The sequence below is a fragment of the Aedes aegypti genome, chromosome 2, assembly GCF_002204515.2.
Source record: "Aedes aegypti strain LVP_AGWG chromosome 2, AaegL5.0 Primary Assembly, whole genome shotgun sequence".
Lineage (NCBI taxonomy): Eukaryota > Metazoa > Arthropoda > Insecta > Diptera > Culicidae > Aedes > Aedes aegypti.
In genome coordinates this window covers 174,148,920-174,175,726 of record NC_035108.1, presented here as the reverse complement: position 1 = coordinate 174,175,726, position 26,807 = coordinate 174,148,920, and the positions used below count along the sequence as shown (strand labels likewise).

The window sequence follows — 26,807 nt, the reverse complement described above, 5'->3', positions numbered from 1 at the left end:
ACGTGCTATGCTGATCAACAACTGAACAAGCGCATTACTTCTGCTGCTGTTCAGTACTGATGCAAGCTGAATTCAGTCGGCTATTTATAGCGCACAGTGAGAAAATTTATGACAATGCTGGTCAAAAATAAAGTTTATTCACAAAGTAAAAACAGTCTGAAATGATTAATTGAATTTCATAATAAGTTTTAACTTGTTAAAACTTTAATTTAATTGATCATCTAAGTATACTAAAATTCATTAATTTCATGTATTATATTTTTCATTAGGTTAATATTTTAATCATTTGTTGTATTTTTTTCTATATATTAAGCATTATAGAAATATAAAATATATTTCAATCATTTGTATGTTAAACGTGCTCTTTTTGTTTTTCAAAATCCTATATCAGAAGACTGATTCAAAATATTTTCCAAACATAATTCATAATTCAATTCAAATGTATTGAAAAATTATTGTATCCAATATGTTTTTATACCTATATTATTAAGTTAGTGACGAATTCGCCAAGGGCGAAAAGCACTTAAATAGAGATAAATAATCATAATATTAGTAAATTGAACATTGCAATACATTTTGAATACAACGCAATTTTTAGATATTTTGTCCACTTTCCGTGAATTTGGCTATGGTGTGACCTCTTTTGTAAGGCCTATTTGTTGTTGAACAATGTGTTTATTAATCGTTATTTTGGCCTTCTTTGGATTAACTGCTCGGATGATATATCTTTGTTTAATTAGGATCTTATAAAATACCTATTCAGCTTTTAATCATGTTCGTGTTAAGCATGGAAACAGTTGAAGTGCGAAGCAACCAAAACGTTAGTTCGTCTCCTGTACATCTGTTTACAGATATATATTTGTTTGGTGGAATATTGGCTCTTTAATGGAATGAAAAATGACTTGTTCAACTCATTAGTAAAACAATCTTGACAAGTCGATAGAGATGCTTTGAAAAAGTTTAATAAGTATTGAATCTACTATTTTTCATTCCAATGAAAAAAGTTGAACATTGACTTAAATTTGGTTTTAAATAGCATCTTCTCAGCTCTTTCTAGGGCATTTTTTCAGCTGTCACCATTATTCAACAATAATCAAATATGTATGTTTATTTGTGATTCTAGAACTGTTAGTTGGGTAACCAGTTTCATGTAATTATTGTTGAATTATTATTTATACTGCGATTATCATTGGAAATGTTATGATTAGTAACTATTTCCGATATCAATAACGTCGCAGATGATGATCACTACATTTGGAAAATTTAAATTATGATCTTTTTTATCCAATGTGATTCGAACTTTACCCTCGTTGATCCACATGTCGCCTACATGTCTGAGATTTGATTTAGAAAACATTTGAAACATTTGAAAATAACATTAAAAAGACATAATATGTTTTGCTTGAAAAAAAGTTTATAAGTTTTACTAAACATTTTAAGTATAAGACACTGGAACTTTTGTACGATTTGTTGTTAATCAAATGTTCAATATTCTACTTAAATTATGGCTACACTTTTTTTCAAAATTTTTATTTCTCAATTGTGAGAAACGTTTCTTGATTTGATAATCACGGATTCAAATTTTACATCACATTTTGGAATTGCAATGCTCCTGGCTTCAACAATGGAATTAGTTAAAGTTTCAAGAGCATTGTCAATATCAAGTTTTATTTTTGAAGAAATGTTAACATCAAGATTAGAGTCAATATATGTTTCATATATATTCCAGTCGGGTCGGATCGCTTCTTGGGATATTTGAAATGTAACAGGGACATGATCAGAATCAAAATCAGCATGAGTAACTAATTGGCCACAAATATGACTAGAGTCGGTTCAGACCAAATCAATCGTAGATGAAATTCTAGAAGAGGAAAAACATGTAGGGCTGTCAGGGTATTGATTGAAAAATATCCTGAAGAGCACTCATCAAATAAAATTCTGCAGTTGGAATTACTTTGAGAATTATTCCATGACCAATGTTTGGCATTAAAGTCACCAATGACAAAACATTTTGACTTATTGCGAGTCAATTTTCGCAGTCAGTTTGGAGCAAATTAACTTGCTGTCCAGAGCATTGAAAATACAAATAGGCAGCTATGAATGTATACTTACCAAGCTGTGTTTCAACAGAAACACCCTAAGTTTCAAAAACTTTAGTTTCAAATGACGAAATCACTTGATGTTTTATACGCCTATGAATGATGATTGCAACTCACCCACATGCCCCATCAAGTCGATCATTACGATAAATAAAAAAGTTAGGATCTTTTTAAAGAGGAAAATAACCACCATCCTTTTACAAATTTCCAAAACCAGAAGTTCGCGATCTTCAAGAGTTTCCGGCAAAACGCGACAGTCTCCTTTTTTTGCGATTTGAAAGGAAACCTTGATTCCCCTAATGGAGTTCAAGATCTCCTGCCTAAATCTTCCAAATTCGGAACACCTGACCACGATAGGCGGCACTCTTTGCTTCCTCACTTGAATCAATGAGCCTGGGCTAGAGACTGCTGCGATTTGGTGCTCGAAAAATTTGTCTAGTGCATCGAACTGATTGCTCATTTCGATGCAATTATGAACATTATCCATTTCACCCTTGGAAGAAAGTTCGCATTCTGGAGAAACGTCCTTTCTTCCATTCTTGCTACGTTTAGTGACAGTTTTAAATCTATTTGTTGTGAATTCAAAGATTCACGATTCACCCTTTTTTGCTTTGTAGTTGCAACCATGTTTAGTGAATAAACGAAAGAAGACGAGACCTCCTAGGAGGTTTTATTTTTTCCCAAAACGGTGTCCAAGAAGGATTACCACCGCTAGCTTTCGCCAACGGGGCCAACAAAAAATCGAAGGCACGGGTCCAAACATTGATCGTAAAGGGGTCAATAGTAGAAAAAATAGTACTGAAAAGTACTGTTTTAGTAGCACTGAAAAGTACCGTATTTAATTTTAGCACTGAAAAGTACTGTCTTTGTAGCACTGAAAAGTACTATTTTATTGCCTTAGGTAGTTTTCAAAAAACTTCCAAGAGCAGAGATAATTCTTGTACGCTCAGCACGGAGGTACGATTCTGCGGTACGATGCGCACTGCGTCAAATAAGTTAATAATACAGTCGATTCTACAATGCGCAATACAATGCGTAGAGCCTATAGAAAATCATGGACGAGAAAAGTTTTCCCATGAAGCTCACGAGACTGATAAGAGCAAAGATGGAAGGTGTTCAAAATTGTGTAAAGGTTTCAAGCGAACATTCCAGTTTTCCAGGGAACGCGACAAGGTGGTGCATTTTGCCAGTGCCTGGTATTTAATATTACGCTAGATGGTGTTATTCGGAGAGCCGGGCTTAACAGCCGGGGTACGATTTTTACGAGATCCAGCCGATTTGTTTGCTTCGCGGATGATATGGACATTATCGGCCGAACATTTGAAAAGGTGTCAGACCTGTACACCTGTCTGAAACGGGAGGCAGACAAATTTGGACTGGTGGTGAATGCAACCAAGACAAAGTACATGCTAGCTGGTGGGGAAGAGCGCGACAGGGCTCGCTTAGGTAGCAGTGTAGATAGACGGGGATACGTTCGAGGTGGTCGGCGAGTTCGTCTACCATGGATCATTGCTGAAGGCTGACAATAACGTTAGCCGTGAAATACGGAGGCGCATCATCAGTGGAAGTCGGGCCTACTATGGCCTCCACAAGAAGCTGCGGTCAAAAAAGATTCACACCCGCCCAGTGTTGTGAAAAACTCAATTTCTCACAACTCACGCTTGAGATTTTTCATGCGTGAGTTGTCAATCATGCAACTCAGCAGTCAAAAAATCATGGATGAGTTGGCTCACCATTTTAACTCATTGTCTCGTATTTCCACAGTTTACTCACACACGGCAATAATTTCCTGTTAGTCTGGTAAAATTATATAAATCCTTTCTAACGTAAACAACAACATTCGGGTTTCACGAGTTTTTGCCGGGTTTTGCGACTGAATCATGTTTTACGGTTTGAGTTGATTGAGTTGATTTTGCGTCAAAATCTCAAGCGTGAGATCTGCGAAGCAGATCTCTAATGAGTTTGCTCTCACGGGAGAGCGTATTGATTGAGATTTTGAGTGTGAGTCTATCAACACTGCACCCGCCCCAAATGTACCATGTATAAAACGCTCATAATGAATGTTACCCCGTTTTACCGTTTTATCAATCACATAGAAAAGCATATAGGAAATTGAAAACAAAAATTCGACCGTCACTGTTTTTCAGAGGACATGCTTTGTAGTATGTGTGTGCATCGGTGCGGCGCGCTCCCACCGAGAAATGCGTTACAACATTGCACAGCGGTGGATGAGGTTTATTTTCTCGCGCGTAGCCTGGCCACCGCGCCGCACACACAACAGTGGGTACAGTCGTGCATAGTTTTATTTAGAACAGCCAGAATGTAATGTCGAATTCATTTTTGAACCTAGGTTGGAACTGGCGCAACCCGTTCTGAATCACAGTTTCAACCCCAACCCGATTCAGGTTCGACCGAACTACAATTTGCTTGACGTTTGTTTGTTTATGTGTTGATCACCGACCCAGTTCCTAAAAACGAAAACGACATAAATGTTCAACATTTTGGCGCTCACTTCACATGTTATGACAGGGTCTGTTGACTCAAACTCGAATTCTATGACATTTTTTACTAGGTACCTTCAAAATTTGTATATTGAAAAGCTAAAAAAATAAAAAAATAATTTATCTTATGTTTTATTGTATTATGTTTCACTTAAATACCTGCATTTTTTTATTTTGAACGAAGTACACAAAGCTACTGTTCAATTTACGCACACTAACATCACTAACAGGCACATGCCTTGCACATTCAGATAAGTGAGAGAGCACAAGTTAACAAAGTGAGTGCCCGGAATGCACAAAGCGCAGCTGTCATAAGTTCGGTGCCGTAATATTTACAAAACAAGCTGCGAGTTTGCTGTTGTGGAAATTCGGCTGAAATTCTTCCCATTTATACTTTGATATAACTTATCTACTCTATGGATCACGTGAGTAATGAAAACATTGAAATGATTCAACATTTTAATCTGTTCGCTGCGTTTCAGGAACATTTTTGGAAGTGCATTCAACATGAATTCGGCGAGGTACACACACATTTGCAGAATATCCTCAGGATACAAAGTCTTTGTAACCAGTCGCTGCGGCTACTTACTCGGGAATCTATCGTAGCGATAGAAAACGACATGCGTACGATGGCTGACTATTTTATCAATAAATGTAAAAACTCGAAAGGATCAAAGGAACCGTCCATGCGGGATATCTATGGACCACGATGGGAAACTAAGCCGAAAGAGTTTACCTTCTTAGAAGGCGAGATATTATGCCTACTAGGTTTGGCAGAATATGTTCAGAAAAAAGGGATAGAAGGGTTTCTAAAGTTCTCAAAAAGCAGCGCTGTACAAAATTATATATCATCTGTACATAAATCAATTATTCCAGATGAGTCTGGCACGAAAGTACACGTTGCGAACTTGGTGCAGAAAATCAAAAGCGTTTATATGGCTCTGTTAGTTTTGATATAACAATTCATATCTATGGAAATTTTGACTTACTTTTCCATTTTAGCCAAATTGAAGAAGACCCAGATTTCGACCGGTTCGTAGAGAAGCTTGATAATCTAGACGTGAACTGGCTGGCGCCTTCGGAAAAGGACAACCATCTACGAGCATCAGTTCAGTGTCCAGTTTGTGCTTCGGAAGGGCACGATCGAAGTATTACTCTAAAAGTGGATGCCAATGGCCGGTGGCACATCTACAGTTTCACTCGGCACTGTGATACGTATCATTATGCTTTGCCCCGAATGGCCAGGCAAAAACAATTTATTGAAGCCGTCGAAATGGATGATGCGATGGACGACAGCGTTTCAGACCCGCCAAGTTTGGGAACTGGACAGATCAAGATTGAAGAGGGAGACAACGGCTCACTTGAATATTTTGCTACGAGTTAGGGTGGACTAGATCCCTAAAATGATTGAATTCAATGAATAAATTCTCCAATGCGTGACATCTAGATACGTATCTCATCTATTGAATTCATAAATGGATTTGCTTAATGATCGAAAAATTACTTATAAGAATAATAATAAATTAATGTAAAACCTTAAGATCTTGCCAACTCAAGTTTACTCAAAAATAAGATGAATGTCTATTCTTATTATTTTACTTCTATTGCATGTTTGAGAACACGACCGTTATAAAAAATAAGGTGAATGTACGCATTTCGAGACACTGGTATGAAAATAATTATAAAGTCCTGCAGAAAATCTTAAATTTAATCGATAACAGCATGTTTTTTCAAAGACTTTGTCAATATTTTGACGCGTCTTTAAAAAGACTCTATTTTTCAATGAATTTCTGTACAGGCCAGTCTATTTTTTAACAAGTCACTTCAATTTTTCGATCGAATATTGGATTGACAGAGTAGTGTTTGATCCTTCGACCTTATTGCTTGCTTCTGCCGGGCGGGCGATGTGAGCAGGGTCAAATTAGTCGGGCGTCGTTCGCGTAATGAACTGAAAAAAAGCCGCGGATCGTGTTTGATCTATTGATCGCGTCGCTTTCTCGTGCGGGAGCGAGTGATGAACACTTGTTTAGCGTACAATGCGATTATCGAATTATATCGCGAATCCGGTTAGCCGCGATTATATCATGGAACGCATCACCAAACATTGGTGACTCCCAGATCTGTACCGTATCCACCAACCCAATATCCTTTCCATGACGACTGTGGAGATGCAAAGGTATACTCGGTCTTTAGTAACAAAGGTTGTCTAACTAACATTCCTTTCCTTCCCCGATGTTCGTAAAGACTTGGCCGGCGCAGTTATTGACTTCAAAATTTGGGCTCTCGATTTGTGCAGATTGAGGATGGCAAGCTTATCCCAAGCCCCATTCATTAAATCTCTGTGCAACTTCGATTGTTCTGGTCAATCACGGAGTAGCAACTACGATTTGTACGGACATCTATGCTTATGCTCATGCTTTCGATTGAATACATTTGCACTGGATTTGTGTTCTGTAATTCGATACCTCCCTAACTCGATGGTCCCTTCAATATCGAGTAAGGGAGAGATGACTGTAGTACCAAATTGACCAATCATAAAAAGTGGCTCCCACTACCGGACACAATCTGAAAATGGCTCGATTTCCGTAAATTTGTGCATCTTCGAATGTTTTTACTGCAGGAATAGTTAAAAGTCCTCCTCTTTCTTTCACTCTTCCATGAAATTTGTAAACAACAAGGCCAGTAAAAGTCAAAACCCCGTACTAAATCAAAACAGTGCAGTCCCCTATTCAATACTTTTGTATCATTCACAAAAACCTCTTTCAACCTATGATGAAAAATAAGACATTTTACGATGTTGTTTTGAAATTTCATTCTTCAAATTTTTATTACGTCTTAGATACCATGATCTACGAAATCCATAAAAAAATAATGTATATTGAGACACTGTTGCAAAAATTACAAAGATATCATATACACATCAAGCTGTCCGGAACTAGGGGACTGGAGTTGCTTGATTAAAATTGAAGTTTTTCCACATTTAGTTTAAATATGGTACTAACTACGTTCATGCTTTCAAAATATGATTAAATTCAATCATGCTTGAGTGATCCAATGTTTTTTTTTCATTTTCAAAATAATTATTAATAAGGTTTAAATTTAGGGCGATACGTCAACTTTATATTGATTACCAAAAATCTCTACTTTTTGAAAAGGTGTTATTCTACGCAAACATTACTCTCCATAATAGCTTTCTTTTCTACTAATACCTACCTACCTAACTTCTAATACTTTCTCAATTTTTAAATGTTGTCCGATGTTCGGTGCTGACCGGTACTGGGGGATCTCCCCCTAATATCTGAGAGCAAGATTAACTAAATAAAATCTGTAGGTGCATTTTGAAGTCACTTCTCAAAATATTATGAGAGAAAATGTTGGTGAAGTTCCAAAAAAAAAAAAATCCGTGGTTATTCCTGATATCAATCTTGCGAAGACAGATTTTCTGCAAACAATCATTCGAAAGGCCGTGCAGTAGCTCCTTATAAAAATTCTTGGAAATCAAGAGATTTCTACGTGTCTTTTCCACAGGTTCATCTATTCATATATATTATATATTTTGTGGTCAAGAATCTGTATTAGACTGGCCCAGCTCAGCATGGGAGAAAAATAAAGTTGTATAATTCCACGGGGCAACCCCCACGATTATTTCTTGGGGTTAGAGGAAGACTTTCTGAAAATTTCAGCTCATTTGGTCGTTCCATGAGCTGGCGCAATTTAATTGAAGTTAATATGGGATTTTCAGCTCACACACATGGGAAACAGCACATCATCTCCTGGCTCAGAAAAATTGTTGATCGCGTTCAATTGAACCCAGAATGTCAAAAACACTACTTGATACCATAGCGAACAATATTGTACAAGGTTGTATGATGATTAAAATATTAAAATATTTCTTCAACATAGCTGGGTGGTAGCCACTAAGCGCATCATAGCCACCTATGACGCTGGGCGAGTTGCGGTACAAGGTGCATGCATATATGTGACTGTACGAGAGTGCTGATCTAAGCCTAACTTTCAATTACTGAAAGGTTAATTAAAATGAGCTTAAAACCAGATACAACCTTCTGCAACTATGTTCATTAGGGTATCAACTAGTGAATTTGTCATTCTGGACTTGATAGACCATTTCCGTCAGACCTTACCCCATATTTTTATATTTTTATTCGAAAGACGATTGTTTTTAATGATTATTGACGCTTTCAGATCTAATTTATATGTACTCCTGATTTTATTATAAATTTTTGAAAACTAGAGAATTCACCACATTTTGAGTAGTGCGGCACAGTTGTTTCAACCCTGTGGATAAACAAAGTGGAGATTTTTCCACAACTTTCCATCTCACCCCTGCGTTGAGTGTTTGTAGACACAATGAAATGTCAAATAAAGCACACGACACGACAAAACGGACTCACAATTACCGTTTGATATCTGCTACTTGCGTCGTCAAATTGTTCCGGAACCATGTGGCCAATGGAGCATACATACTTCCCCGGTTTACTACTCAAATAGGTCTTCCCGCCCAATTGGTTAGAGTCCGCACAGCCATGCTTAAGGTGTCAGGGTTCGATTCCCGGTCGGGCCAGGATCTCTTCGTAATGGAAATTTCCTTGACTTTCCTGGGCATAGAGTATAATCGTACTTGCCACACGGTATACGAATGCAAAAATGGCAAGTTTGGCAAAGAAAGCTCTCAGTTGATAACTGTGGAAGTGCTCATAAGAACACTCCCAGTGAGGACGTAATGCCAAGAAGGAAAAGGAGAAGGTCTTCCCGAAAAATCCTCCACGACCACAGTAAATATTCCCTTCATCTTCGCGCCGGAAGACTCTGCCGTGCTCCGCGATAGTTCTCGAAAAGGGTTCTGCTCCCCGGTGGCAAATGGAAGCTGTAGGAATCCAAACAGAAGGATGAGCCAATCAAGGACCTCTTGCACTCTCGATCAGCGGCGATCTTCCGGATTTCAGCGAAATTATTTTCGCCACCCACAGCCAACCACGAAGCCGGAAAGGAGCAGGACCATTTTCATATCCAAGCGGAGCACCACAGCAGCCACAGGCGATAGTAATGAAAAGGATACCCACCGTTGTCGTGAAAGATTCCGTAGTGCTGGATCTCTTCATCAATGGATGGAAAGTGCTCGGGGAACAAATAAAAACGGGGAAATAATATTATTTGCGCACACAGTTAATCTTAAAATGCCGGTGGTGGAACCGAAGTTAAACACATTGACGACCAGTAGCAGCACCGAGATGGTTTCCGGGATTGTTTTGATGATTCCAGCCACGGTGGAAGTGGCGGATGAAAACATACACGCTCGTTCAGATCTACTCAAAAGTGAGTAGATTTCGACTCACTTCGGAACAAAGTGGAACTGCTCAAAAGTGAGTAACACCATCGTTACTCACTTTAGAGTAACATTGTCAAATGTCAATATGGGAGTAAAGGCCCAAACGCAATGATAGCGGAACGGCAACGGAATGCGGAACCGGTTCGCCAGCATGAATCACAGCATCTCGACTGAGCTGACAACGAATGAAATTCGACCAACACTGAGTCGACAAGCTGATTATAGTTCATGCTGGCGAACCGGTTCCGCATTCCGTTGCCGTTCCGCTATCATTGCGTTTGGGCCTTAACACTTAAGGCCCAAACGCAATGATAGCGGAACGGCAACGGAATGCGGAACCGGTTCGCCAGCATGAATCACACCATCTCGACTGAGCTGACAACGAATGAAATTGAACCAACACTGAGTCGACAAGCTTGTTGTAGTTCATGCTGGCGAACCGGTACCGCATTCCGTTGCCGTTCCGCTATCATTGCGTTTGGGCCTTTACTCACTTCGTTTAATCTGAAATTTGCGAAAGTGAGTAGATGTCACTCACTTCAGGAAATAATAATTTTGGAAATAAATGTATTATGTTATTTATAAAATCAGAAGAAATATACAAAGAGCATAACATTTATTCATTATCTCATACATAATTCATAATAATAATACATGATAACAAGTTAAAAAATTGTGATATTTGTGTTGAAATTTCCGCTGCTCTGGAATGGATCCCCGGATGTTATAAATATCTGGGGCATTGATGAAAGTCATGGAGGATGTAGTTTGACCGATCCAGTAGCCTTCCCGGTTAGACTGTAAAGAATTGATAATTAGTCCAATAAACAGAACGACGGTAAAACTTACAGTTTATATTTTTTGCGGTTATTTGATCAAAACCTCGGTCATTTTCAATCCGACCTCGCTTCACTTGATATCAGGATAATTGACTTCGCAGCACTAATCTGGAGTTCGCCGGTTGGACTTCCGAAGCGCTCTGCTGGCTCGGCTTTTATCTCGACTGTTTTTGAAAACAGTCCGAAACCACGGCGACGGAAGAAATTTCACCACAACGGAGGATTTGTCAGTTCGAGCGCGCGAAATTTTCACAAGTCTTTGACGTTTACAAAGTGAGTCAAATATGTTTGTGTTTACTCAAAAGTGAGTAAGGTCGTTTTCTTTCATGGTTGAGTAAAAAGTTACTCACTTTGATAAAATAAAGTTACTCACTTTTGACAGCTAACTTGAAACTTCAAAAGTGAGTCAAAGTTACTCTTTTTTGAGTAGATTTGAACGAGCGTGTAAATAAAAGTATCTGTCATGATTGACCCGAATCAGCTGATCAAATATTCACCACAACGTGGAGACAAAAATCATAGGAGAAAAAGGGGTATGATAAAAATCGGAGAGAAATAAATTGTAGGAGACCGTGGGGCATAATGTCGTGCCGCCAGTTTTTTACTGTTTTTCAATAGTTAGGGGCTTCAAAACATATGGGTTCCTAGGGAAAGTTTGTTCAGTAAATTGACAGAAAGCATATAAGCCATTAAAAATTTTTCACGGAAATGGTCTATTGAACGCGATTTACTAGTCTACGACACGAAACAGTGGCATAGGGTCAATGTTCAATATATTTGAAATAAATATTCCATACAAACTTCGAATAGACCATTTCCGTCAAAAAATTTTGTTTGCTCATGAGCTTTCTTTCAATTTAGTGGAAAAACTTCCCTAAGGAACCCATATGGTTTGTAGCCCCTAACTATTGAAAAACAATGAAAAACTGGCGGCACGACAGTTCGCCCCACGGTCCTTTACATTTTATTTCTCTCCGATATTTATCAGGCCCCTTTTTCCCCTATGATTTTATCTCCACGTTATGGTGAATTTTGATCAGCTGTTCCTCCGTGGTCTCCACTCAAGCTTCTGGATTTACTCCCATGATTGAAATTTACTCAGGTGGCGCAGATCATTGATGCGTGACATTAGTTCTCTTTTTCACTCTTTCGTTATTCTTATGCAGAGCAAATAGTGACGTCAGTCGGCAAATAAAAGAAAGAAATAGTGACATGCTTCAGTGATTTGCACCACCTAAGTGAATTTAGAACATTGGTTTCATCTTTGTTGATCTTTGCACACTCAATCTGTTCGGTAAAAATAACTGGGTTTTGGAACTACCGAAAAAGTCAGTAAACTAAAAAAATATGTCAGAAATCGAAAAACAGAGATTTTTTACTGATATTTTGCAGAGAGCTTTCTTTTTATATCATATATTGATAAAAAATAAAACATGGTGAAATTTACTTTCCAATTACGCATGGCGACAGTTTTCATTTTACTGACTTTTTCGGTAGTTCCAAAACCCAGTAAAATTTTACCGACCCCAGTAATTTAATCTAAGTGTGTGGGTTTGGATGCACTACTTGTTCCTTTTTTGGTAATGGTGATGACTGCAAACCCCATATCCGTCCCGGAAACGACCTATCTATCTTAACAGGATCCATCATCGGAACCTTAAAGTTAATTGCGTGCGCAAACATATTTCCCCGTTTTATTTTCAAGACCCCAAACAAGTGGAAACTGGAACCATCAGGAAGAGAGCGAAGGCAGCCATCGTGACGGAATTCTTCACGAACAGATTAAAGATCCCCTTCTTATCTTCGTAGGAAGTTGCCGTGGTGCTCAACCTGAAAAGGTCCCTACTCTATCCTGGGTATGCGGTCATTGGAAAATTGGCGACGAAAAATTTCACTGTGTGGCAGCATATCGTCTTTTAAGCTATTTGACCCCAATTTAAAATCCGGAACATTTCCGCTTTCGAGGTTGCAAGAGCTGTTCGATTAATATATTATTTGATTCGGATTCCACCCCGGCTTCCATGGACATCCAGGAATAAAAATGATATGCTCCCGCGCAGTGATATCTTCGTGCCAGTTTGCCTCCGGCCACAAAACCACAAGAGAGCAGGAACCTATCGCGGATCATCCGGCGCACCACGGCAGATTCGCGCAATGAGGTGAATGGGTTATTTGGAATGGGATTTCAAAGATGAAGATCAAATTTGTCCAGCTGCAACGACGGCCATTTTTCGTAGAGTACTTGTGATTTCGGTGGCTGAGCGCCTAGAAGTAGCACGCTTAACCAGATTCACGCATCGCATGTGTTTTTGTGATCTACAGAAAATAAGGCAACGAATGCAAAAATGTCTGAGGAAGTGAAAAATCTGTGCATTTCGCACTCAGCCTCCCGGATAAAAAATACAATACAAAAACAATATAACGTATTGTAACAGTACCATTCAATAGGTCATATGAATAAACTGAGCAAAAGCTTTTACTTTACTCAAATCCACCTGTCAAATCATTTTCTTGAGCATTTACTCAAGTCGGTATGATAAAACTGAGCATTTGAGCATTTACTTTTCGAACATCCGAATTCGTATGAATAAAGTGGCAAAAGCTGAGTAGATGCTCAGAAAATCCTGAGTCACCTACTTACCATGCTCAGTTGAAAATTTGTGAAAAAAGAAGGATGTGTCCTCGGATATTGATTGACCGCAACAACAATTTTACTAATTCCTGCAAAAAAGTCAATTTTTTACACATTCCGCTACTTGATTATCATTTTTTATGAAATAATATTATATAAAATAAATATGGGGTCTTCCTTAGCCGAGTGGTTAGAGTCCGCGGCTACAAAGCCATGCTGAAGGTGTCTGGGTTCGATTCCCGGTCGATCCAGGATCTTTTCGTAATGGAAATTTCCTTGACTTCCCTGGGCATAGAGTAGGTATAATCGTACCTGCCACACGATATACGAATGCGAAAATGGCAACTTTGGCAAAGAAAGCTCTCAGTTAATAACTGTGGAAGTGCTCATAAGAACACTAAGCTGAGCAGCAGGCTCTGTCCCAGTGAGGACGTAATTCCAAGAAGAAGAAGAAGAAGAAGATAAAATAAATACAGTATTGGACAAAACATTTGCAACTTTTTCGATTTTCCATACAAAATGACCAACTTTGGTAAGCTATATCTCAGTTATTTATGGACTGATTTAAATGAAATTTTGGCAGAACATCAGGCATAACTTGAATTTTAACATATATTTTTGAGTGATTTTTTCAATCACAAGTTCAAAAGCAGTAACGGTTTGACTAAAGTGAATTTTTTGACGATGACATAACTAAACATATTGAAGGAATAGCTTCATGGTATCTTCAACAAAGTTGTAGATTTTAACGAGACGAACAAGTTTACTGAAGACATTTTTTGTGTAGGGCTTTCAGATTTTGAGATAAATAGTTTTGAATTTATCGTCGAAAATTGCACTTTAGTTAAACCGTTATTACTTATAAACTCGTGATTGTAAAAATCATTCATATTCAAAAATATATGTCAAAATTCAAGTTAAATCTGATGTTCTGTGAAAATTTCATTCAAATCGGTCCATAAATAACTGAGATTTAGCTTTATATGGAAAATCGAAAAAGTTGCAAATGTTTTGTCTAATACTGTACAAAAAATAAATTTTGCCAAAATGTTTGCCCAAGAGGAATTAATTAAGAAACTAATAATAACATGCATTCAGGAATTCATCCATAAATTTGCCTTCCTTTCATTAAGAACACCTCTAACTAAAATTAGCTAAAATAGTTTTTCAGATGCCCCTCATGTGTTTTGTCTGAATAATTCCTCCAATAAAACTTCAATGATGTCTCTCCAAAAAATCTCACAGAATTTCAAGAGATTCTCGCAAAAATGCCCAATTTTCTTTTAAATTTGTGCATACTACGAGTTTTTGGATTTTTTAAGAAATTTCTCGATATTTCGATTATTTATTTAGAAGGCTTTCAAGGAGAGAGATGCATAACAAATACTTGAGGTAATTATTAGAAAAAATTATGAGGTATCTACTTGGGTATCAATAAAATTTATTTAGAATATTCTTAGCAAAACTGTACATAACCGTAAAAAAGCTCTTAAAAATCTAAATTATCGCTTGGATTAGTACTAGAAACAAATTGGAAGAATTATCGAGTTCATTTCTTATTTCATGTATGAATCTTTTAAGTTTACGGTATTTCTCAAAGATTTGCAAGAAAGATTACTATGAAAAATTGTGCGTAATTTCTACAGAAAGGGGCTGTCTATTATTTACGAGAGGTCTGAGATACCATACGTGCCATACAATTTATTTTTGAACCTCATGCAAAAAATACATTTTTTAAGAACTCTTAAAATTATCTTACGCAATTAATAGATATCCCCAAAGCTCTAGAAGATGATTCTTTCAGGTGAAGATGAATCGAAGCCAAATTTCAAATTTTCAAGATCACAAAGAACCGAACATCTGTTTGAGCTGAAAACTTAATCGATCGACCAGCCAGTGACCAATCGATTAAGTTTTCAGCTTAAACGGATGTTTGGTTCTCCAGATTTGTACTCCTGAATATTTGATGTTTGGCTTTGATTCATCTTCACCTCCAAGCTTCTTAGATTTCATTCATAAATTTCATGACGCCAAAAATTGCATTTATTACAATCAACCAACCCCACCCACTTGTAGCATGTTTGTATAAATATTCTAAATAGAAAGTATGAGCTGTAACATCGTTACCCCAACCACCACCTCCAGCGCCATGAAATTTGTGAATGAGCCTTTTTGGTATATATCTCAAGCAAAAGTTCAGTTTTCTGCGTAAATTCTGGAATAATTCCTTAAGAATCCTTAAGGGGGCATTATCCGTCATTGATTTGTGGATTTTCAAAAGCAGTTTTTCGTTCATAACCAAAAGAGTTTACATGAAAATGTGTTCACTGGATTCTATTCTCCAATTCAAACACAGTGAACACATTTTCATCGAACAGTTTTCAAATTCAAACAGAAAAACTGCTTTTGAAGTTTCGATGATGACGACGACGGATTCTTGAACGTTAAGGAGCGTTGAGAAAATTTTTAAATAAATATCTAAAGAAATTATTCAACCTTATCCATTTTTAAGAGAAATTGCTTGGGAATATCCAGAGAAATCTTTGAAAGCGAATCATCAAAGAATATCTATTTTTTTTAAATATTTTGTAGTTCATTTGAATCCTGAAGATTTCCTAAACTATTTGCAAAATCTACGTATTCTTGTCGAAACCAATAAATGCCATCTGGTGACATTTTTAGCAGCTGCCAATATTTTTGGAGAACTTCAAGAATTCTCAGAGAATTATCATTGGACGCAAATGTTATTTGTGATGTGATTACTTAAGAAAATCATTGAATAAATGTAACGTATTTTTAGTTTCGTAGCTTAGTTTATTTATGTTTTCATCGGCAAGGGATGGCCTTGGTATTTGCACACCAATAGTCTCTTCGTTTGAGCACCTGTTTGCTCATCGCACTGGCGTTAGTTGCAGCTGATTGCCGATCCGGTCATCCGTGGCATGTTGAACCAACTCATGGCAGCTGAATTGTCCGCGATAGATTTCGCCAGTTTGATCAATTTTTCCTTATGGCATCTCGTTGAGTATTCGGTGGGTCCATTCTGCTGAAAGGAATTGATTTATTCTTATGTTTCTGCTTCTGGTGATGTTGCTTGTCGTAATCCAACTCTAATCGAAGTTGTCGTTTGTTGCATTTCCGTTTATACTTTTGAAGGAATTTCGCTGGTTCCATAGCTATCTGTTCACCGGTATGGGCTGGTTAGAAGGAAAAGAAATAATTATATGAACAAATAACACAAGCGCAAAACACTTACTGTTGTAGACGGATCGGCTGCAACTTTATCAGCCCGTTTTTAGTCCTTGCAGGTAGCACAGGGTTTTTCAAATTACTCCTGGTTGGGCTTTTCCGGGTATTGTGAGGTTCCAGCAATCGGCAAAATGCAGTTGAGATCTGCAAAACCCATACTTTTTGCACCACTTGGATTTTGCTCCCTCGCAAAAATCAGCTAGCCAAAACATAAACAACATTTTTTGACAGAGTAAAAGCTAAGTTCGAAATTCGAACTTACTCTGAGCAAAGTATCGTTTTATTCATACGGTTTCTAGTAAATGCTCAGAGACTTTACTTTGCTCGAATCGGGTTGAGCATGAGCAAGTACTCGGTTTTATTCATATGACCTAATATATTGGAAATACAATACAGTATATGAAAAATGACAATACAATTACAGTACAATATATTAGGTGATATGAATAAAACCAAGCATTTACTCGTGCTCAACATGACTTGAGTAAAGTAAATGGTTTGAGCATTTACTCAGAACCGTATGAATAAAGTTGAACTTTACTCAAAGTAAGTTCGAATTTCGAACATAGCATTTGCTTTGTCAAAATTGTTGTTTACTTTTGAAAGGTGCCATTTTTATGAGAGAGTTCAACGGTTTGAAATTGATTTCCGTACGCGTACGAGTTTAAACTATCTTTTGCATATATTTTTCATTAAAAAAAAAAGAGTTTGTTACAACCTATTTGCAAAATGTCAGACGGAGAATTCACCAATGAAGAATATCTACTGGATCCGCAAACAAGTAAGCAAATTAGCTAAATGTTAATTATGAATATGAAATATTTTTTATTTTATTTTTGATCTTAGGCACTGATGAAGACGAAAGCTTGGATGATGGCGTGAAGCAGAAAACAGGAAAAAAGATTCTCGATGATACTAAGTTCATTGAGATAATGATCATCCACGGAAAAGTGCTGCTTGAGAAATCACAAGCACCACCTATAAAGGAAAAGAAGAAAAATGCTGCTAAGGACATGTGTATACAACTGCTTATACAACATGGCATAGATATGACGCCGAAGCAGGTCATGAAAAAGATCAACAACCTAAAAGCAAGGATCAAGGCAAAAACTGACCGGAAGCAAACCGGCAATCGGAAAATCAATTTAAATGGGCCTGAAAGAAAGTTTTTCGATCTGATGGGAGGTGTTGACAATCCGAGCGTGAGCAAGCGTCCCTGTAAGTATTGTTTTATGTAAAGAGATTTTAAGAGACAGGTCATGTTCTAGCAAAAGCGTAGAGTAACGTATTTGTATCCTAAGGCACGCTGTCCTTATACTTAAATTCCCTACCAATCGGTTAGATTTAATATTCTTGTGGTGATTTTCAAATAGCCGTAGCGGTAAACGCGCAGCTATACAATAAACGACCTTCAGCTGCGTGATTGAATCTCACCGGTCTAGGGATTTGAGATTTGCTCGACTTCCCAGGGCGGAGAGTAGCTTCGCGCTTGTCAGTTGCCACTATTGCAATTGGCAAAAATGGCTTTAAGTTAATAAGGACGCATTTAAATATAACGTAACGCTCAAATTACCAATTTCAGACCACCTCCCTCCCCCACGTAACAACCTTTGTATGGAAAAATTATTTTTTTGTATTGCTCGTAACACTAGAATATGCACCTCCCTTCCCCCTGTAGCGTTACGTAATATTTGAAGGATCTCCGACTGTGGAGGTGTTCATAACTACACTCAGAAATAAAAATAGTCACAGAATTACTAAAGTTTATGCATTAATGACTATTTTCTATCTGCCTCTCTTTTATTCTGCTGAGAATTTCTACACTAAATGTCATTTCGCCTGGGTTGCCTATCGATGCTTCAACCCAGGTGAATTGACAAATATGAATAAATTTCCCTGCAGAACGAAAGAGAGGCAGATGCAAAATAGTCATAAATTACTAGAATTTAGTAATTCTGTGACTATTCGTGTTTCTGAGTGTACAATGAAAAACCGGCTCTGCCTAAGTTGGGACGTTACGTCAAAAAAGAAAGATAATCTATATTTGTCACGCTATTTGCCACCACTTCTTCCATCCATTTGTTTCGATTTTTTTATAAGTTCTCTTTAGTTTCCACCAAGACTTACTTCCCTTAGTGCATGACGTAATTTGTACACCATCCCCTACAAGTATTAAGCTTACGGTATAGTTCACTTTATTCGTTTTTTTAATAATTTGTAGATGGTGTCGCTGTTGGATCATCTGGTAGGCAGCAAGATACGGCTCTTGAAGAGGACGAAGGACAAAGTGCGGTTAACGAGGAAGCCAACAATGAAACTGCAAACATTTCTGTGGATCAGGTAAGATCGTTTTTCTTCTTCCTTTTTTATAACATACTGACACTCTATAGGGCGTCAGTTCTCGGCATCAGTTCTCGACAAACATTAGAAAAGAGCCCAAGAGGTCTTGAGCCTTTTTTCATAAACGTTGCTGTTGAGCCTTTTTTCACCCGCCCACGCAAACTAACTCCACTATCAGAAAGATCAATATTAGCTCTTCCCAATAGTGTTATTGATAAACGTGATCGAGTTAAATGGGGTACAACAGCGTCTTGAAAAGCCATTGTTTACCTATGTCAATGTTTGTCCAGAATTGTAGTTTTACGTCCGCTTATTTCTGAGACTAAACCTAAACACCAGACGCTCAGAAAAAAATTCACATGTTTTACAATATTTATCGAACCCATCATCATATGAACCGGGACCAAAATCGTACTTCCCAGTCGGAGGAGATTTCAGAAAATCCCGACGGCGTCGACGATAATTGATACTCAGCCGGTTAGGCAATCTTGAACCGTTCCTCAGATCGGTCACATTTCTAATTACGTTTATATTTAAAAATGTTAATATGTACGTAAACATACCACGTACATCCTAGGCCAATTAGATTAATAATCAATAATTAAAAATTATTATTAATGCATATAGTCTTCAACCTCAATTTGAATTATATGCTTTTCCCTATACATGTTCAACTGGATTTTTGGTACAGTGTCCGTTAGATTTTGGAAACATGTGAATTAAATTACAAAGTAATCCTACAACCTTGGTTATGATGAACCCTCGCTTTTCCATGATAGCTCCAGAGTTCCATTGGTTTTCGACAAACTGAAAACAAACCCAATAAGATGAATACTATGCAGTAGTTACTAGAATATGATTCCATGCTTATTCGATAGAGTTAACAATTTGTTTCAAAAGTAAGTAATCAATTAGCTATTGAAAACCAATCCAAATTTTATTAAATTACTTCAAAAAATTTAGCCCATTTACAACAGCGTTTGTTTAAGCTCTCTACACAAAAACACTTTTTATACCGACGTTATGAAATCAGCTCTACTTCTCAGCAGCGTACAGCTCAAGTAATTTCGATAGCGGAATCATTCCTTGACCGTTTCTTGTCCTATTCTTTTGATCTAACAATAAATTTGTCGCCTTTCAGTTATTTTGTTTGATTTTTATATTAGTTTGTTGTTTTGAAGTGTTTTAGTCTACAGCTGTTTTGAATTATTCCCAACCTTCTAGGTGAGAATAATTCTTCAATCCTTCAGATTTTTTTTTAAATCTGGGATTCTCATAATAATTCCCTCAATGATTATTTCATAGTATAGCACAGCAATTCTAAAAGTTTTATCAATGATTTTCAGGATTATATTTGGGACTCCTGCATAATTGTCAAGTCTCTGTAGATTTTTCCAAAATCTTAAAAAATCTAGAAAGCCATCATTTTTCGCAATGTCTTCACAGATAACTTAAGCTTTTCCTCAAGGGATTGTATTAAATTTCCTACTAAGGATACTCCTGATTTTTAATTACTCCATAAAAAGATTTTTTAATTAGAAACTTCAAATAATTTGCCAGGATTTCTTTTCTTTTAGATGTATTTTATTCGTGAAATCGCGTAAAATAAATATACAAGAACTAGCTAGTTTTCCCAAAATTTTCGTAGAAATTCATAGCAAATTCATATTTAATGCAACGTATTCAAAAAAATCTCCAAAAGTTTAATCTGGAAATCCTTAGCTATTTGTTACCCAATTCATCTATTTTTACGATAAGCATTTCAGGGATACTGTCATAAATTCACCGTTTATTTTTTTCAGATTTTTTTTTCCAAAAAATACGCTAGAAAAGTTTTCTTCGAAAATTTCAGAATTCAGAAATTTTATCCAAAAAATATTCCTTTAGAAAAGTTGTGAGAAAACTACCTAGATTTTTTAAATAATTCCTTTAGGGATTTCCACAGGAATTATGATACGACAGGGACGCCATAAACATTTTGAAAACATTTGTCATGCTTCTGATTGCCCAAGCAAACAAAACCTCTAAAAAATTCTAACATCAATTCAAATTGAATTCAGAATAATTGTTTTTTTTTTAACAATTTTCGGTGGCAAATTTCTTGATGAAATGCTTGATCGAAGATTTTTACTCGAATTTTTGAAAACATAAAGATCTACAAGCAAATTGCTACGAATACCAATGTACAATCAATCTTACATAAGTCGGTTCAATGATCTATTTCAAAATAAAATTTTAGTACAAGTCAAAACTTAGCGTGACATAATTTGTGTTTCATCGCTAATAAATTAATCAGAATCTGATTCAGAAAATTTTACAAATACTCCTCTAATAATTTCATCTTCAACACCTACAAGAAATTATCATATTTGTATTGCAGATTAAGCAATTCCTTCAGCAATAGTCAAAATTTAAATAAAAATACTATTCATGAAGAATTCATGATTTACCTCTATTATAAATTCCAGTAATGATTTGACTAAAAATATAATACTAAAATTCTTGGACAAAAAATCCTGGTACAGTGAAAATCTATGAATCGATGTTCCATTTCTTGATGTCGACTCGTTCAACCATATTAGAAACGAAATTTTATGGTTACTATGGCAGCCATCTCGAACATTTTTTAAAGCATTCCATTACTGATTTTTTCCATGAGTCGATGGTCCCTTCATATATCGACTCATTTCCATACCAGGGTTTTTTGCCCAAGAAATTTGTGCGAAACTTTTTGGTATAGCTTCTAAACTGTCCATTTAACAAAAGTAGGCATTGAGTAATAGAGTACCAAGTATGCATTTCTTGCCAGTATGGAAAGAAACTAAAATTTATAAAAAATAGTAGAAGCTCAACAACACTTATTATAAGCTGAAATTTCTTACAGCTCATCGCATATTGAATGAACAAACAGAAAATAAATGTGATATAAATTTTCTTCTTCTTCTTTCTAGCGTTACGTCCCAACTGGGACAAAGCCTGCTTCTCAGCTTAGTGTTCTAATGAGCACTTCCACAGTTATTAACTGAGAGCTTACTATGCCAATGACCATTTTTGCATGTGTATATCGTGTGGCAGATACGAAGATACTCTATGCCCTGGGAAGTCGAGAAAATTTCCAACCCGAAAAGATCCTCGACCGGTGGGATTCGAACCCACGACCCTCAGCTTGGTCAAGCTGAATAGCTGCGCGTTTACCGCTACGGCTATCTGGGCCCCTATAAATTTTATTACTACTATATTATAAAGGCCCATGTATAATCTCGATGTGACTGTTATGCGGCAATGTGACAAAACAACTTGGTATTTTTTCGAATTTTTTAGAACAAGTTGGTTGAATGTATATAGGTATGATTTGATGAAGTTCCACAGTATTAGCTCGAAATCGTCAAAAATGTCGAATGTGACATATATGCAGTTATGAAAGTAATTTACTTACATTATACTTTATTTAGTTATTTTAAACGGAGTACTTGAAAAAAATCTTGAACGCTTATGAAGAAGTCCAGTATTCAACACTACACTAATAACTGTCGGAAATACTGCAACATGATAGTAGGCTATGATAAACTGTATATAGAAAGTAGAAATATATTTTTTTCATTCTTGTTCCAACTGCCAACTAAAGTAGTTTGGTCTCTGGCTCTCACCACATTTTACCATAAATAACCAATACTAATAATTACTAATTGAATATGAAATGTTTTCAGCTCAACAGACAAAGCGATGTTAGACAAACTGTCAATCAAAAAACGATCCTGGAAGAGCAGCTGAACCTGATTAAGGCTCAACAAGCGTATACGGCACAGCTTCAGGCGCAACAAGATGAGCGTCACGAGAAGGAAATGGAGTTGCTGATGCTGAAACGCAAGTTGACTTTATTGAAAATACAGCAGCTTGAAAACGAGGATTGATAATTTTTTTCCAGGCTTTACTATCAAATATATTGGATGCGATATTCTTCAGCAATAATAGAGACAAATCACTAATAAAATACAAAATTTAATATTCAATTTGATTTTTTTTAAATAAAACTATCGACGAAGCGTCATTTGAATTTCTGTACACATTATATTTATTGTCCAACGCTTAATATGTTTTTATTCTAGATTATAAAAATCACTTATACATATATTTATTTCTTTTTCAACGATTACTTCCACCTCGCAAATATGACGCAATACAATCGCGACGTCGTTGTCCTCTCTGCAATACTGTAGCATCAGTCACGGTTGGTCTGGGTACTTCTATATCATAGGTGGTTGTTTCCGCTGGTTCAAAGTCTTCATCTTTAAGATGTTTCGCCACGTTGTGCAGAACAAAGCATGCAGCGATGAAACGAGGAATTTTTTCGGTTTTTACCCTTACTTTTGACTGCAGTAATGGAAATCTTTGTTTCACTTGTCCAAAAACGCGCTCTATGACGACTCTTTCTCGCTTGTGAATCACATTGAACACTTTTTGTAAGGATGTCACAGGATCTCGGTATGGCGTCATTACCCAAGGGGTAAGAGGGTATGCTTCATCAGCCAAAAGAATCGCACCTGCCTGATTTTCCTGAATCAAATTGAAGACATTTGAGTTTTTCCATATTCGTGCGTCATGTACTGATCCAGCCCATTCACAATCCATGCTTGTAAACTGCTCTTTGGCATTACAGGTTGCTTGTACATTGAAGGAATTCAGCCCTTTCCTATTTACAAACTCATCCTTGTAGTTGCCTGGTTTATTGATCAGAATGTGAGTGCAATCTATTGCACCAATGGCACTTGGAAATTTGTATTTAGTTTGCCACATTTTCTTTTCCTGTTCAAATTCGTCCGGTGTGTTTGGAAAATGTATCCACTCGTCAGCTTTCTCAACTATTTCTTTGCACACAGACCAAATCGTTTTGCACACTGTTGTTTGGTGGATACCCAAGTCCTCTCCTACACCTACCTGTAACATACAATGAAAAATTCATATCAATTGGAAAAATCACTGAAATACTTATTCATTACCTGGAATCCTGGATCACCGACATATCTTAAAAAGCATTTCATCCTTTGAACATTCGATAACGCACCACCTCGATTTTCAAAACTATCTCCCAGAAATGCTTGTGTTACATGATCAACATTTTCACGAGTAAATCGATAGAGATCTTTGAAATTATTATCATCGCCTTCTCGCCTAGGCTTATACATTTTTACTGAGCGATTTATATAATTTCCATCTATGTCCGCTACAATCGGGAAAGGTAAATTAATAAAATCACCAGAATACATTGTTTTTTTACATTAAAATTTCAACACACGAATCTGCTACTTTTGGCGCCTGCTTATGTCAGCTGAGCATGGTCAGTAGGTGACTCACATTTTTTTGAGCATTTACTCAGATTTTACCGCTTTATTCATACGAATCTCAATGTTCGAAAAGTAAATGCTCAAGTTCTTAGTTTTATCATACCAACTTGAGTAAATGCTCAAGAAAATGATCTGACAGGTGGATCTGAGTAAAGTAAAAGCTTTTGCTCAGTTTATTCATACGACCTATTGTTTTGAACAGTTCACTGTATGGTATATGAGATTTTTGCAATATAATGTATGGGTGGTTAAGTATCGTAACAATACAAATATAAATATTTTCTCATACAAACATTTTGAAAACACAATACGATATAATGTTCATGTATTGTCTTGATTAGCAATTCGTGTATTGTTGTACAATACAAAAACAATTCAACGAACTGTATCATGGTTGCATTCGTCGTTACAGCTAATGTCAAGTAACTTCTAAAAAACTACTTAATTTTACTTTTTGAATATTTTTCACCCAACATTTCTTGCTTTCTGAACTTGTTTTGTTTATTTCTTTCAGCAAAGCTACATAGAAAAAAGCAACAGTTGTTTTATGCGAAAATATGAATTTGACCAAAATTGTAAGGTATAGAACCAATTAAAAACAATACAATGTTCTGTTACAATATATTATATTGTTTTTGAATTGTATATCCAAACAAGAATAATATTGCTTCGACATTAAATTACATTACGCTGTATTGTATCCAATACGTTATATTGTACATTAATGGTTTATTCCATTCACTGAATGATACGTTTTTATCCGGGCTATACGTATGTTGGCTATTGGCTACATGCAGATCGCTGAAAATGGATTATTTGTGATGGAACTGTCAGTCATCTTCAACGTGGCAGCAAACAGTTAACCACAGACAAACAGACGTAACACTTAGAACAAATCTTGATCAAAATCATAGTCACGAGAGCATGTACGCCCAATTCTAAAATTAGTGTGTTTGGCCGAAAGGCCAACAGATGGCGGTAGTGTGTAAACGTCAAACGCGAACAAAAACGATGCGAGCGCTGCGGGTGGCGGATTGGCCACCAACCATATTTTTGAATCGAACGTTTAAAAGGTGGTCGATGGACAATGATGAGAGTGTGACGTCTGTTTGTCTGTGAGTTAACCGTTGGCAAGATGAGGAGTATTCGGCGATTTTGTCCATCGAAAAGCTGAAAAATGGTCGCAAATGCGAAATTTGTTTCCCCATTTGCTTCCGCTTTAACTTTTTAAATAGACAAAAACCTGAAAAACTTGCTTTTATAATCAAGAGAAAAATGGAAGCAAATTCCGCATATTGAGCGTTTTTGTGCACGTAAAGTGTAGAACTAGCCCTCGTGTGTTAAAATACACTCTAATAAAGATTTAAAAAAAAAAAAAAAAAAAAGTTTTTGTGCACCCGGTACTCATTTTTGAGCGGAACAAGTTTAGCGTGAGGTTGATAAGCAACAAACCAACGAGCGAGTCAATTTTGTTGTTGCTGGATTTGACATTTTGTTGTGTCTACAAACATTCAATGCAGGGATGTTGTAAGTTTTGGCCAAATCTCCACTTTCTTACCCACAGGGTTGAAACAACTGTGCCGCACGACAAAATTCACCTCAAATAGACCATTTCCGTGAAAAAATATTATTTGCTCATAAGCTTTCTATCAATTTACTGAACAAACTTTCTCAAAGAACCCATATGTTTTGAAGCCTCTAACTATTGGCCAACAGATGGCGGTAGTGTGTAAACGTCAAACGCGAACAAAAACGATGCGAGCGCTGCGGGTGGCGGATTGGCCACCAACCATATTTTTGAATCGAACGTTTAAAAGGTGGTCGATGGACAATGATGAGAGTGTGACGTCTGTTTGTCTGTGAGTTAACCGTTGGCAAGATGAGGAGTATTCGGCGATTTTGTCCATCGAAAAGCTGAAAAATGGTCGCAAATGCGAAATTTGTTTCCCCATTTGCTTCCGCTTTAACTTTTTAAATAGACAAAAACCTGAAAAACTTGCTTTTATAATCAAGAGAAAAATGGAAGCAAATTCCGCATATTGAGCGTTTTTGTGCACGTAAAGTGTAGAACTAGCCCTCGTGTGTTAAAATACACTCTAATAAAGATTTAAAAAAAAAAAAAAAAAAAAAGTTTTTGTGCACCCGGTACTCATTTTTGAGCGGAACAAGTTTAGCGTGAGGTTGATAAGCAACAAACCAACGAGCGAGTCAATTTTGTTGTTGCTGGATTTGACATTTTGTTGTGTCTACAAACATTCAATGCAGGGATGTTGTAAGTTTTGGCCAAATCTCCACTTTCTTACCCACAGGGTTGAAACAACTGTGCCGCACGACAAAATTCACCTCAAATAGACCATTTCCGTGAAAAAATATTATTTGCTCATAAGCTTTCTATCAATTTACTGAACAAACTTTCTCAAAGAACCCATATGTTTTGAAGCCTCTAACTATTGAAAAA

The 26,807-nt window shown here is 36.7% G+C and overlaps 3 protein-coding genes and 1 long non-coding RNA gene across 6 annotated transcripts; 2 read left to right on the top strand and 2 right to left on the bottom strand.

Annotated features, from left to right (window-relative positions):
- Positions 1 to 4,860: 4,860 nt before the first annotated feature.
- Positions 4,861 to 6,225, top strand: LOC5566019. Its single transcript, XM_001650331.2, has 3 exons — positions 4,861 to 5,025; positions 5,083 to 5,543; positions 5,603 to 6,225. The coding sequence occupies exons 1-3, from the start codon at positions 5,017 to 5,019 to the stop codon at positions 5,982 to 5,984; spliced, it is 852 nt and encodes a 283-aa protein (XP_001650381.1). The 5' UTR covers positions 4,861 to 5,016; the 3' UTR covers positions 5,985 to 6,225.
- A 9,973-nt stretch (positions 6,226 to 16,198) lies between these two features.
- On the bottom strand, positions 16,199 to 17,055 carry LOC110676212. The gene is made up of 2 exons (XR_002500176.1): positions 16,675 to 17,055; positions 16,199 to 16,615 (listed from the first exon to the last, which is right to left on the bottom strand). It is a non-coding gene; the product is annotated as an uncharacterized LOC110676212 (long non-coding RNA).
- Positions 17,056 to 17,388: 333 nt separating this feature from the next.
- On the top strand, positions 17,389 to 23,041 carry LOC110676211. Of its 3 annotated transcripts, none has more exons than XM_021843185.1 (3): positions 17,389 to 17,885; positions 18,889 to 19,007; positions 22,715 to 23,041. In XM_021843185.1, exons 1-3 carry the CDS (start codon positions 17,600 to 17,602, stop codon positions 22,916 to 22,918), a joined length of 609 nt encoding a protein of 202 aa, XP_021698877.1. In that variant the 5' UTR covers positions 17,389 to 17,599; the 3' UTR covers positions 22,919 to 23,041. The 3 variants fall into 3 exon arrangements, 1 of the variants encoding a protein (XP_021698877.1); XR_002500175.1 differs by lacking the exon at positions 17,389 to 17,885 and adding an exon at positions 18,594 to 18,811 and having other exon boundaries at positions 22,715 to 23,029; XR_002500174.1 differs by lacking the exon at positions 17,389 to 17,885 and adding an exon at positions 18,597 to 18,818 and having other exon boundaries at positions 22,715 to 23,027.
- A 31-nt stretch (positions 23,042 to 23,072) lies between these two features.
- Positions 23,073 to 24,533, bottom strand: LOC110676210 (putative nuclease HARBI1). Its single transcript, XM_021843183.1, has 2 exons — positions 24,005 to 24,533; positions 23,073 to 23,942 (listed from the first exon to the last, which is right to left on the bottom strand). The coding sequence occupies exons 1-2, from the start codon at positions 24,269 to 24,271 to the stop codon at positions 23,151 to 23,153; spliced, it is 1,059 nt and encodes a 352-aa protein (XP_021698875.1). The 5' UTR covers positions 24,272 to 24,533; the 3' UTR covers positions 23,073 to 23,150.
- Positions 24,534 to 26,807: the final 2,274 nt, after the last annotated feature.

What these genes read in the sequence shown, in the direction of transcription:
- LOC5566019 (XM_001650331.2), top strand. An exon ending in AAAAGCGTTTATATGGCTCT is followed by an intron (nt 5,544 to 5,602) that starts GTTAGTTTTGAT and finishes TTTCCATTTTAG; the next exon opens with CCAAATTGAAGAAGACCCAG.
- LOC110676211 (XM_021843185.1), top strand. Translation starts at nt 17,600, where the DNA reads ATGATCATCCACGGAAAAGTGCTGCTTGAGAAATCACAAGCACCACCT. An exon ending in GAGCGTGAGCAAGCGTCCCT is followed by an intron (nt 17,886 to 18,888) that starts GTAAGTATTGTT and finishes AATAATTTGTAG; the next exon opens with ATGGTGTCGCTGTTGGATCA. An exon ending in CAAACATTTCTGTGGATCAG is followed by an intron (nt 19,008 to 22,714) that starts GTAAGATCGTTT and finishes AAATGTTTTCAG; the next exon opens with CTCAACAGACAAAGCGATGT.
- LOC110676210 (XM_021843183.1), bottom strand. Translation starts at nt 24,271, where the DNA reads ATGTATTCTGGTGATTTTATTAATTTACCTTTCCCGATTGTAGCGGAC. An exon ending in TCGGTGATCCAGGATTCCAG is followed by an intron (nt 23,943 to 24,004) that starts GTAATGAATAAG and finishes TGTATGTTACAG; the next exon opens with GTAGGTGTAGGAGAGGACTT.